General features: G+C 31.9%; 1 protein-coding gene across 2 annotated transcripts in view; it reads left to right on the top strand.

The window, feature by feature from the left end:
• Nucleotides 1-12052, top strand: part of LOC147074324 (G protein-coupled receptor dmsr-1) — a 105186-nt gene extending 93134 nt beyond the window's left edge. Inside the window, exons 1-2 of one of the 2 annotated variants that reach the window (XR_015070214.1) lie at nucleotides 760-900; nucleotides 11247-11385. Coding sequence is in view for 1 of the 2 variants with exons in the window: in XM_085943635.1 (XP_085799761.1) it covers nucleotides 11247-11919 (673 nt within the window). In the remaining variant the exon portion in view is untranslated. Of the gene's footprint in view, nucleotides 1-759; nucleotides 901-11246 lie in introns of those variants that run through there. The other variant, XM_085943635.1, reaches the window with a different exon arrangement.
• Nucleotides 12053-12358: the final 306 nt, after the last annotated feature.

Genomic DNA, 12358 nt, shown 5'->3' with positions numbered 1-12358 from the left:
AGTATTTTCAAAATCGATAGAATTGTCCAGAAATTATATAATAATTGATAGATATCCGTAAGATTTCATTTCTTTCTTTCGAGCATGTCCAATCCTAATAGGAAAATATGGGTCTCCAGAGAGTGGAGGTTTGTATTGACAGATTTTGTTTTTACGAGAAATGGATGTCAGCCACTTGCTCAACCTATTAGGTCCATACTCTGACTCATACACAAATTGAAAAACAATATATTATGTACTTGTCAGACCCAGAGATCGAACCTGGGACCCACGGCGTTATAGTCCAACGCTTAAGCCGCGCGGCCACCGTGGGTGTAAGATTTCATTTACCTGTCATAAATTATAAATTAATACGCATTGCACACAGAACGTCGCATTATATTACAAATAAAAGAGATAGATTTAAAAGTTTATGCGACAAAGAGAGACATGCTCAATTATAAGAAAAATAACGCCAGAGATCAATATAGTATTATAACATATAGGCTGTAAGAATATATGCCTATAAATACTCGTATGATTATAATTAAGTTTTGATGCATTTTTGTTCATTTTATAGATACAACAAATAGAAAATAATGATGATGAAACCTTATGAGACTTATTTATATTACCAAAATATTTTCAATATCGTACAGTAATCCAAGGTAACATTACTGGAATGGATAAAATTTATCAGTACCGTAAAGGGAAGGTTAAATTCGTGACGACCATATTTTGTTGGAAAAAATAAACGGCTATTGTTAATTTTTTGCGTCAGTGACGCATAGTCTGTAAGTAGCTGGTATTTTTGTGAAATGTTCTGAGCAGTCAATTGAAAATTTTCCCTCGGATGTCAGATTTGACACTTTTTTAATCATTTTGTATTGCCAATTGGATATTTTCCTTTCCGAATTTAATGTAAGTGCTTTTTTGTTATTTCACCTGTCAATATACATTTGTATTCGGATGTAATATATATTAAACAATATTAGGTACCTACTCTGATTTTCAAAATGAAATTACTCCAAATAAATATATTCTACGACTGTGATATTTAAGCAGTGAGCTGCTACCTGCCAATATCCATTGGCGTCGCAAACTGTTTGAAATATAGGTATAATAACTATAGACAAACTTAACTATTCAAGAATCCAAATATCATACGTACACTCTACATTTCGTTAGTGCGTAGTAATCTTGAATTTGGACCTATTATCTGGAGTTTTTACGAAGTTTCCTTCAAGCTCATTTCAGAGCGCGTCCAGAAGAAAATTCTTCGATGTCTTTATTTTAAGAAATATAATTATTTTCCTTTCAATAGTTCGTCAAACGATTACTTTCCGACTGCTTTTCTACAAGGCATGCTCACTTTTCACTTTCTTGAATTTCGTAGGTCACATAATATGCTCTTGAGGCATTTTTGCCTGCTATCACGAGGGATAATTTCCAATCCTGGCGTTCTCAAGAATTAAAATTTATATGCACCTGCCAATTACCTACGTGGTCGCAACGATGACCTATTCTGGGTCAGAGCTGTTTCCTCGAGTCAAGCCTATCAGGCACCGTTAGCGAGGGCTGCAAGACTAGTTAATGCGCTCCCCAAAGACATAAATATTTTTAGTGATGTGCTGTGTATTTTGTTTTTGAAACTTTATTTTACAGCATAAAATTGTTTATGTTTTTATTTTTTCTCGTTCTCTCTTGTGAGGTTAATATTTTGTTATAATAATTGTTATAATGTTATGATAACAATATTTTTTTTCTTAAAAAAATAAATACGCATACACCATGCTGATCCACGATTACAATGAAAGATCCCATTGCTGGGATTGCTCAAATATTGAACTATGCGTTTTTTTTAGGTTGTACCGCTTTTTGTTTATTTCACATGGTAAAAATCCCGATTTTGATAAAATAATTATACGGCAACGCTGCTCTCAGCACAATTTTGTAGGCTACCTGTTACGGCATCCCGACAAAACCGCCCAGACATTGCCGCCAAAACAACAATTTAGAAATGTTTATTTTTACATAATATTATATTTTAGATACACACATATAAAAAACATACGAATAAAGATATAACAATATAAATTATGTAAAATTAAATATCAATATTGTGTGATAACCTTCTTAAATATTCTAAATTAGAAATATTACCATACAAAGTCATTTACTAAGTGTTAAAAGCTTATGATTTTAAGTTACTCTACTAACAGCTGCAACGGATTAAATCTCAATTTACACTGATTACCGTAAGTATGTAAGTTTCTATCGATACACAATTCGAAAAACCAAAAAAGCACTTGTTTTATAATATATTATTTTTTGTATTTTTTGCGAGCGGTTTTGTCTAGACGGATTTTTCCGGGCGGTATTGACGAGCATGGCCCCCACATCCCGAAGCAGGCACCTAAGCCAGGATCTTTGTCGCCCCCCTACCTATCGCTATGGTTAAAAGCAGACACTACAGAAACGTTTCCCAAATAGTTTTCTAGGTAAAATTAAGGGTATTCAGTGTATTTTTAAAGATTTTTTTAATATTTTTCAATAAATCCACTTGAGTTACGAAGTTTTCAAATATTGACACAAAATAATAATTTAATAATAACAAAGCATCTCACAATCACATATTTTAAAATGTTTAAAGTTAAATAGCGCCACAGGCGACTTTTTTACCATTAGAACAAAGTGATGTGTGTTTATCTTACTAACAAGGTAGACGCGCCGCGCGGGGGACCCAGGCTAGAGTCCTCTCAGTCCCCCCCCTTGTGGGGGCCATGTTGACAATCGCTGGTACGGGCGCATTTGGTTTGGTGGCAATGTCTGGGCGGTAATATCCGGGCGGTCTGCATAACATAATAATATGGAGATATGTGGCGAGTTGTGGAGGGAGAATCAAGTACCTCGCAATGTAATAAAATATTAAAAAATAACTCTCGATATATTCTAAAAGCAGTGCCGCTCGTTCTACAAACAAAATCTATTATCCCTCGCTTTGATTCTGTTTATATTACGATTTATCAGGATCGGCCACATCACTAATCTGATAAGCAAAACATATTTCATTAATATTTTCAACACCAGACCGGTTCCCTTTCTTCTGTGAGCCACCGCACGAAATATTGTGAAAAATTACACGATGTGTCAACACTTCAGCGAGCGGTTTGAATGGCGTAAACACCCGTACATTTTTTCACATACGATTAAAGGAAAATAAAATTACAATCTGAACAATAAACAAAAAAAAAAATATCGAGATTTTTTTACCTCAATTTTCCAATTTTATTACAAGTGTCTCTTCTCAATCAATCGCGGTGTTTATATTTACAATAAAACATGTCGAGGTATGAATGAAATGAAGAGGTTTTAATAACCCGTTTACACGTGCATGAATACTATATTATTGCGACCATAACACGTATTATCATACATGTTGCAAGTGTGACCGGACAAAACAGAACATCATATGAAATAACAGGGCTATTCTAATTAGGGATTACCAGTGGCGAAGGCTCCATACTAAGCGATTATTTAAAGCTCATAGACAGACATTCAGTCATAGACAAACATAACATGCTATTCACAGTTTATGTCATTTTGACATGTCAAAGCGGTGGTAAAGGTTTATTTTATAATACAAAATTCATTGTGTTACTGTGAATGTGGATAAATTATCTCATATTGTACCGAAATCATTCGCCAGTGCTTTAAATATATAAGTATTTATTAAATTGTGTAGTGTCCCGGTAGAAAATGTGCGAACGATTGCATTTAAAAATTGTCAAAGCTTGACCTTCCAAGGGTTCATTTAGATTTGAATACAGCAAAAAAACTTATATTAGACATTTTCACAACAATTTATAAATGATAAATATTTGTTTTTAACTGGCAGTTATACATTAAACAAACTTTTTTGTTGGCGATGCGTATTGTTTGGTAAAGAAAGTATGTGTGGAATTTTACTGCCATAAGTGATTTAAATAATTTGACAAATTCAGCGGTGAAACCTATGACCAGTGTGTCGTTGTCATTAGTGTGCACCTATTCATCAGTAGTAATATCGTAAGTATTATCTTCTTATTTCCCGTAAGTTACCTGACAAGTGTGCTCTTTTTCTCTGATCTCCACAGCTTACCTCTTTCCAAAAGTCACCCTTCGCCACTGGGGATTACAATACCGAATGAATATATCAATACCGGTATTTCAGTATTTCTTATTGAATATCGATATTCGTTAAAACATATTATAGAAAAAAAGTACCTATCAACAAATATAACTATTAAAATTTATTTAAAACACTATGTTATAGCAACCTAAAGTACTTACCAATATTTATTATAATATTGACCTTTGTAGATAATATGTATAGATCATAATATTCTAGAACTGCTAATTTTTATAAATACTATAAGTCCGGGTATAGAAAAATCTCTGTGAAATTCAACGTTTGTTGGATGTAGGTACCATCAACATTGGATCAATAGTTAAAGAATAACTGGAAATATTTGCCACGAATGTGTTCTTTTTCGAAATATGTTAATTCATTGCGACAATTATATAAGTATATCTGAGGGATTTTTTTGGTTTCAGTCAATATATTTGCATTTTGGCAGCATAAAACGTACACACTAAATGTAATAAATAATACAGTAATAAGTAAGCAATGAAAAATAGCATTAAATTAATTTTTGAAAAACATATATGTGTATGCTTCCTTAATACCAAAAATACCGGTATTATGGATTTTTGAAACTGGTATTTCGGTATCGATAAATAATTTAATACCGGTTTTGAAATACCGGTATTAATAATAAGATAGGGATTTTTCACTAACACTTCAACTATTCATAATTTGTTTGCTATTTTTTTTTTGTTCCCTTGACTTGATAGGTAGGTAATGGAGTTTTTACCTACTTTATTGTATTGATTTAGTATATAAGTCAGAATTAAGAGTGTTCGTTGTCAGTGTGTCTTTGGTGAGTATAGGTACACAGCGCCTGAAGATGCCGAAAGGCGAAACCCGGGTCGCAAAAAACTACTCGAATAAAATAGTACAAAACTTAAATCCATTAGAATTTAAATTCAAATTCCATCAAGTAGGTACCTTCGGTCGATAGTATTAATAGAACATGAGAAAACAGAACAGTGACAAAATAAAATAATACAGTCATATTTGTCGTATCTATTTATTAATTAAATACTTGTATATGAATATTTAATATATATAATCACTGCATGTTGGCCATTCGGCTTAAAAACCTCAATTTATCTGCTTGATTTTGATAATCATGCACAACTCCACAGAATTATAAAACTCATTACTTCGTTGTACCTAGTCACTAGGGATTCCAATCCCGGGATCCTGAACTATTTTAGATACCTATGAATCCCGGGATTGGTAAACATAATTCCGAAATTTTCGGGATTAATTTTTTTATCAATTTTTATGGAAAATAAAATAAAAACGAAAATATAACAGAAAAAATACTTTTAATAACAAACAACTACATGAGAAATAAACTGAGTGAATGAAGTTTGATTTATTACCCATGTGTAAGTTGCCAATTATTTATTTTTTTCGCATAAATTAATAAAAATGAGAAAGATTGGAAAAAAAACAATGCTTAGCACTTTTAACAAAGTAATTCCACCATGATCTCATACATTTTACGGCAGTTTCATATTTGGCAAATTAGATTTATGAAGCGGAAAGGCCATACACCATGATTTGCTTTACTATTTTCAGAAACAGCAATCTCATATAATATTTATGTAAACACTAAACACAATATTGATTTTACGAAATTTTATAAATGAAAATCATTTAGATTTGTACCTAAATAGTTTAACATAAATTTAAAATTCCACATAATATGTACGATGCAGGTAACATCCGTTAAATGAATTTGAGAAATAGAATAAATAAATCAAGAAACATTTAGTTAGAGGTTTCAGCCATTTACTCCTAAGCTGTCTTCTTTTTATAAAAAGTAAACCATTGCGCACTACCATAAAATGCTATTCTGGAGATTACTTATATAATGTTATTCAGAATAATGTTTTAATTATTTTTTTAATGATTTATTTTTGACCGATTTTATCAATGTTATTTGTATATAAAAAAAATAATATTAACTATGGGAAAAAATTAGTAAAAAAATAGTATTTGAAAAGTACTAATCTTAATTTATTTTACTAATTTACTAAGCTCCATTTTGACCTACGCTGAGCATGTCCGCCCTTAATTCACACACTTAAATAATTATAGATTCCTACAAAAAGTTCCTAATTTTATTATTAACGAGAATTTAATCATTTTGTCGTTGGAAGAGCTTTCTACTTAGTATATTGTATAAAGAGCTTTTTAGCTGGTCATATTTAAGTTTGAGATACGAAAGCATTTTATTATAAAAACACAAATAATAAATACAAATTTTACCTATACATAACTCTAAAACGACCATTTCAGACTTACGACAGTATTTAACAGGGATGCGGATTGTGTTAAAATTTTGGTTTTAGCGTCATGTCTTGTATATTCGTACGTCATGTGATAATATCTTATACGCAATAATAGGATAGCCTTTATCTTTAACGATGTTATTAGAGGTTTTATTAGGAAGATTGCGCTATAAAGATTTTTTTGTTAGTTTTGAAAATTCCATTAAAATTATCGCTTTTAGAGGCTTAGGTGCGTATAAGTAAGCTGTCGTTGGTACTACTATATTGTATAAATGTATCGTGGCGACTCTATCTTAAGGGCTCAAGAGGATAATACCCGGTAAAAATTAAGCTCACCCACGATGGCCGCGCGGTTTAAGCGTCGGCTTATAACGTCGTGGGTTCCAGGTTCGATTAAAATACTTTTCAGTAGGTATATAAATGTATGTATTAATTGGTAAATAAACTGCTTTTCTGAACCAAAAACGAACTTCATTTTATTAATGGTACTCAAAATCGAGCGATCCAACAACTACGTCTATCTTGGATAGCACATGTCAACTGACGATGGTTAGACATACTCGTATCGCGTTGTGGCATAATAAGTACACCAATTTAGCAAAACGTATTTAATTTCAGGTTGTTCAACCAGGAGTCAAAATGAACCGGAACACACCGGAGCGCTGTTCCGGTCGATGAAATCTCCAAAATTATCGCTTCGTCTGACGAAAAAATATTTAGACCATTTGAGCTAGATAAGTCACATAACAAAACATCGAACACATTAAGTTTTATAAAATAAATATAGGTATAGGTAGCTAGTTATGTTAATATATTCTGAAAGTCATCGAGCGTTACGGTTCGTAACATTTTACATATCGAGCGCTGAGTTCAAGGCGTTGTGGCCCAATTTTTTACTCACTAATTCGATGTAACGGTTATAACTATTATATTATATAGTTATGTATATAATATTTAGATAATAATAAAAGCCTAATAAAAGGAAAATTCATTAATTATATAGGTAATATCATACTTGGCTTACGGTACTTTACAGGAAATGATATGAAACAGGATATAGTCACGATTTGGCTACAGCGCTCGAAATGGAATATTTTACGAACCGGAGAGCTCAATATTTTATGAAAATGTTAACAGAGTTATTTAATTGCTTGTGTATTTTATAAAAATAATGGTGTTAAGCCGTGTCCACATTAGCAAGAAGTTGCTGGCAACCTCATTAAATTTCGATTAAAAAAATTTAATGAGGTTACCAGTGTGGACAAACTTTTAGAGTTTTATGTTAAATGGCAAATCTAGCTCACTGTCAAATTAATATGTCCACGAGACGGAGCGATAATTTTGAAGATTTTACGAACCGGAACGGCGCTCCGGTGCGTTCCAGTCCATTTCGGGCCCTGGATTTGAGAGGTAATTGATAATGGGCACTTGATTTTAGAATAATTAATTTTGGTACTAATTTACAAAAAAACATGGTAATAGCAAGGAATATGTAATTGATTTTGTTAAATTATTAAGTATGATCACAGAGAGAGTTACATGTTTGGACCACCTACTTCTTATAACAGGCTTCTTCCAACTAATTGGAATCGAATTTGTTAAAAACGCACCAATATAAAATAAAATCAAACTGCTTCAGCTTTGGTCAATCGCTTAAAATTACAATAATGCATCGATTCACAGGTGTTATCGATATAGTAGTACAATGGCATCATACCCTACGATGGCCGGCGGCTTACGCGTCGACTTGTAATATCGTGGGTCCCAGGTTCGAATCCTGGGTTCGGAAAATATACATTTGTTTTTCAATTTGTAAGTAGCAAGTGACTAACATCCATTTTTCGTAAAAACAAAATCTGTTAATACAACCTCCACTCTGTGTAGGACCATATTATGATCCCATTAGGATTGAACATGGTGAAAAAGTATTACAATGGTGGAGTTGCCATTTTATAACTTTGCACACCGGCTCAGAGGGAGGTAATCAGACGAAGAGGCAGTGTAGCAGCGCTCTAAATGGAAATTTTTACGAACCGGAGCGCTTGATAATTTTACGAAAACATTAACACTGTTACTTATCTAATTATATACATGTATTTAAAAAAACGATTGTGTTAGATTTTTTTATAATATGCCATATCTCGCTCAGATGGTCAAATTAATATTTACACGAGACGGAGCGATAATTTTGGGGATTGTATGAACCGGAACGGCGCTCCGGTGCGTTCCGGTCCATTTAGAGCCCAGCAGAATAGTAAAAAATGCAAAAAGAGTGCAATGTTATTATAAAGCATATACTCTTACTATACTAATATAACATTAACTAAAAAAATGGAGCGGTTAATTACACTAGGTATATGTCCTTGTGTGTATAAATACCTATTCGATTCCAGTTATTATTAAATTGATAAAGGTGTTTTATTATATATTATATTTATATCTCTTAATACATTTTTTATCTAATGTGTAATCATGCCAAAATAACAATGTATTATCTATGGCCTGACTACCTACGTCATAAGCGATTCCCTATTTATAGATATTTAGTGTATTCTATCATTTATCACAAATTAATTGTACCTAATTAAACAAAATATATCTGAATGAAATAAATTAAAGATAGTAATGTACAAAAGGACCGACCTATGAAATTATATATTTACATTAAGGGCCAACATCCTCAGCGTAGGTTAAAATGGGGCTTTCATGGTATTTTCAGAGCATAGCCCTGGACATTCCTTAAACGTTGTAGATAATCTATTTATATAATTATGAAGCCTTATTATCCTTTATATTTATTTTAAACATTTGATGACTGCATAAAATATTTTTATTACATAAAATAGTATTCTTTTAAACCTCTCGTTCAAATTTTATTAGAATATAGTCATATTTCAGTACATCCATGTGCAGTGGTGTTAAGATTTTTTAGATTTATTAATTTTTAAACGCATTTACAAAACCTCTATTAAAATTAATGTTTACATGATTTAGTGACATATTTACGATAAAAAAAAATATATTTTATAATCTTTGTGATCCCAAATTTGACAAGAATTAGGCATTTTATTATTCAAAAAATGGGCTCGATTAACACATTTGAAGGTAATTCTAAAGATACTGATTATAAGCGATGTCTTTGACCATTGAAATTTTATAGACGTTCTACGAATAATGATTGTTTTATATTAATTATTGACCTAAGAATAAGGTAGTATTTTTTTGAAATACGACATTTTTATTGGCATTTCCCAGTGGTTAACGGCCCACGTGCTCGTCGTAGGTCAAAATTGAGTTTTTATTGTATTTTCAAACCATGATTCTGGACACTCCTTAAACGTTGTAGGTAATCTATTTATATAATTTTGAAGCCTTATTATCCGTTATATTTATTTTAAACATTTGATGACTGCGTAAAGTATTTTTGTTACATAAAATAGTATTCTTTTAAACCTCTCGCTCTAATGTTTTAGAATATAGTCATATTTCGGTACATAACTGTGCAGTGGTGTTGATATTTTTTACATTTATTAATTGTTAAACGCATTTATAAAACCATTAGTATAATTTATTACGAGATAATTTTTGTAAAATATTCACGATAAAAAATTATATTGATAATCTCTGTGATCCCAAATTTGACAAGAATTAGGCATTTTATTATTCAAAAAATCGACAAGATTAACACATTTGAAGATGATTTTAAAGATACTTATTATAAGATATGTTTTTGGCCATTCAAGTGTGATAAACATCTTATGAAAAATGATTGCTTTATAATAATTATTGACCTAAGAATAAGGTAGTGTTTTTTTGAAATACGCCATTTCTTTTGTCATTCCCCAGTGGTTAAGCTACAACATACGGCCGTAGCCATAAATTGACAAACTATAATTAAAATAGGAAGTAAAATGATATTGACGCACGTATTTGAACATGTACCGTTTAAAAAAAATAAAAAATAAATTCGGTTAGGTACATGTTCAAACACGCCCGTTAACATAATTTTACTCCCTACTTTAATTATAGTTTGTAAATTTATGGCTACGGCCGTATGTTGTAGCTTAACCACTAGGGAATGACAAAAGAAATGGCGTATTTCAAAAAAACACTACCTTATTCTTAGGTCAATAATTATTATAAACCAATCATTATTCATAAGATGTTTATCACACTTGAATGGTCAAAAACATAGCTTATAATAAGTATCTTTAAAATCATCTTCAAATGTGTTAATCTTGCCGATTTTTCGAATAGTAAAATGCCTAATTCTTGTCAAATTTGGGATCACAGAGATTATCAATATAATTTTTTATCGTGAATATTTTACAAAAATTATCTAGTAATAAATTATACTAATGGTTTTATAAATGCGTTTAAAAATTAATAAATTAATGTAAAAAATCTTAACACCACTGCACAGTTATGTACCGAAATATGATTATATTCTAAAACATTAGAGCGAGAGGTTTAAAAGAATACTATTTTATGTAACAAAAATACTTTATGCAGTCATTAAATGTTTAAAATAACTTTAAAGGATAATAAGGCTTCAAAATTATATAAATAGATTACCTACAACGTTTAAGGAGTGTCCAGGATCATGGTTTGAAAATACAATAAAAACTCAATTTTGACCTTCGACGAGCATGTCCCCCCTTAAGCTACAACCATGCAATATCATCACGCGTACCGTAGCTTCGCCACCACTGATATAGACCATGCAACCTTATTACTGACTCTGGAATCGAACACTAGAGTTTTGTTCAGTGATTTTATTATTTCTTTTTTTCTTCCAGATATCCCCAGCAGAGTCACACGCTGTGCACGGAGCGACGGTGCAGCGCCGCAGTCCTAAGCAGTTTCCTACTTCCTCCAATACTCTGCGCACCAACTTACGTCTTGTTCCACGTTCACGAGACCAGGATAGTAGAGAACGCCACGGAGTTATTCCTATACCACGTGGACACAGACCACGACGGTGCATTGTACCATGCAAATTTTTGGATACACTCAGTTGTCATAAAGCTACTTCCTTGTCTTATTCTGACAGTTATCAGCTTTTGGTTGATCGACGCTTTGTATGGAATAAACAGAAGAAAGTTAGCACTTCGGGACTATAACGCGTGTCCTACTGCTGATAGAAAACAGACAAAATCAGAAAAAAGAACCGACAGAACTACTAAAATGTTAGTCGCTGTTTTGTTGTTATTTCTCATCACAGAAATCCCCCAAGGAGTTTTAGGTCTGATGAGTGGAATTCTTGGTAAATGCTTTTTCAATAAATGCTACAATCTCTTCGGAGAGCTGATGGATATTCTGGCTCTCTTGAATGGAGCAATTAACTTCATTTTGTACTGCTCCATGAGTAGGCAGTTCCGCATGACATTCGGTCAGCTGTTTAAGCCGAAGATTTTGACAAAATGGCCAGCGAATGGCTCACACACTGAAGTTGCCAGTACTTACGTATGATGCCAAACTGATTAAGTGAACCTAACCTAACCTAACTATTTTTTTTTACCACTGACAATACCACATTTAATGATAATACTATTGAGAAATGACTTAAGTAAAAATGAATTACAATGTAAAATAATATAGGTTAGATATTATTAAGTAAAAAATAAATGTCAACTAGAGTTTGCAATCTCGGGTTCTTACCTACTTTCATTTAAACATTTTTGACAAAAATACTTATTTCAAAGATAATACGAAATATAAATCGGGCTAAATTTCATTTAAATTCTAATTGTGACAATCGACTATTAGATTTTGAACTCTAATTGATTTGTATTATTCCATAAATGAATCTTTTTAGTGACCCGTTTTCGTCTTTTAACTTCAGGAACTTACTATGTATATAGACATACCCACCTATGATAAAAACACGTAACACACAATACCTATTCAT

The sequence above is a fragment of the Rhyacophila brunnea genome, unplaced genomic scaffold (assembly GCF_057557595.1).
Source record: "Rhyacophila brunnea isolate RB1 unplaced genomic scaffold, BYU_Rbru_1.0 scaffold_16, whole genome shotgun sequence".
Classification (NCBI taxonomy): Eukaryota; Metazoa; Arthropoda; class Insecta; order Trichoptera; family Rhyacophilidae; genus Rhyacophila; species Rhyacophila brunnea.
The sequence above is the reverse complement of the archived record's forward strand: the minus strand, read 5'-3'. Positions and strand labels throughout refer to the sequence as shown.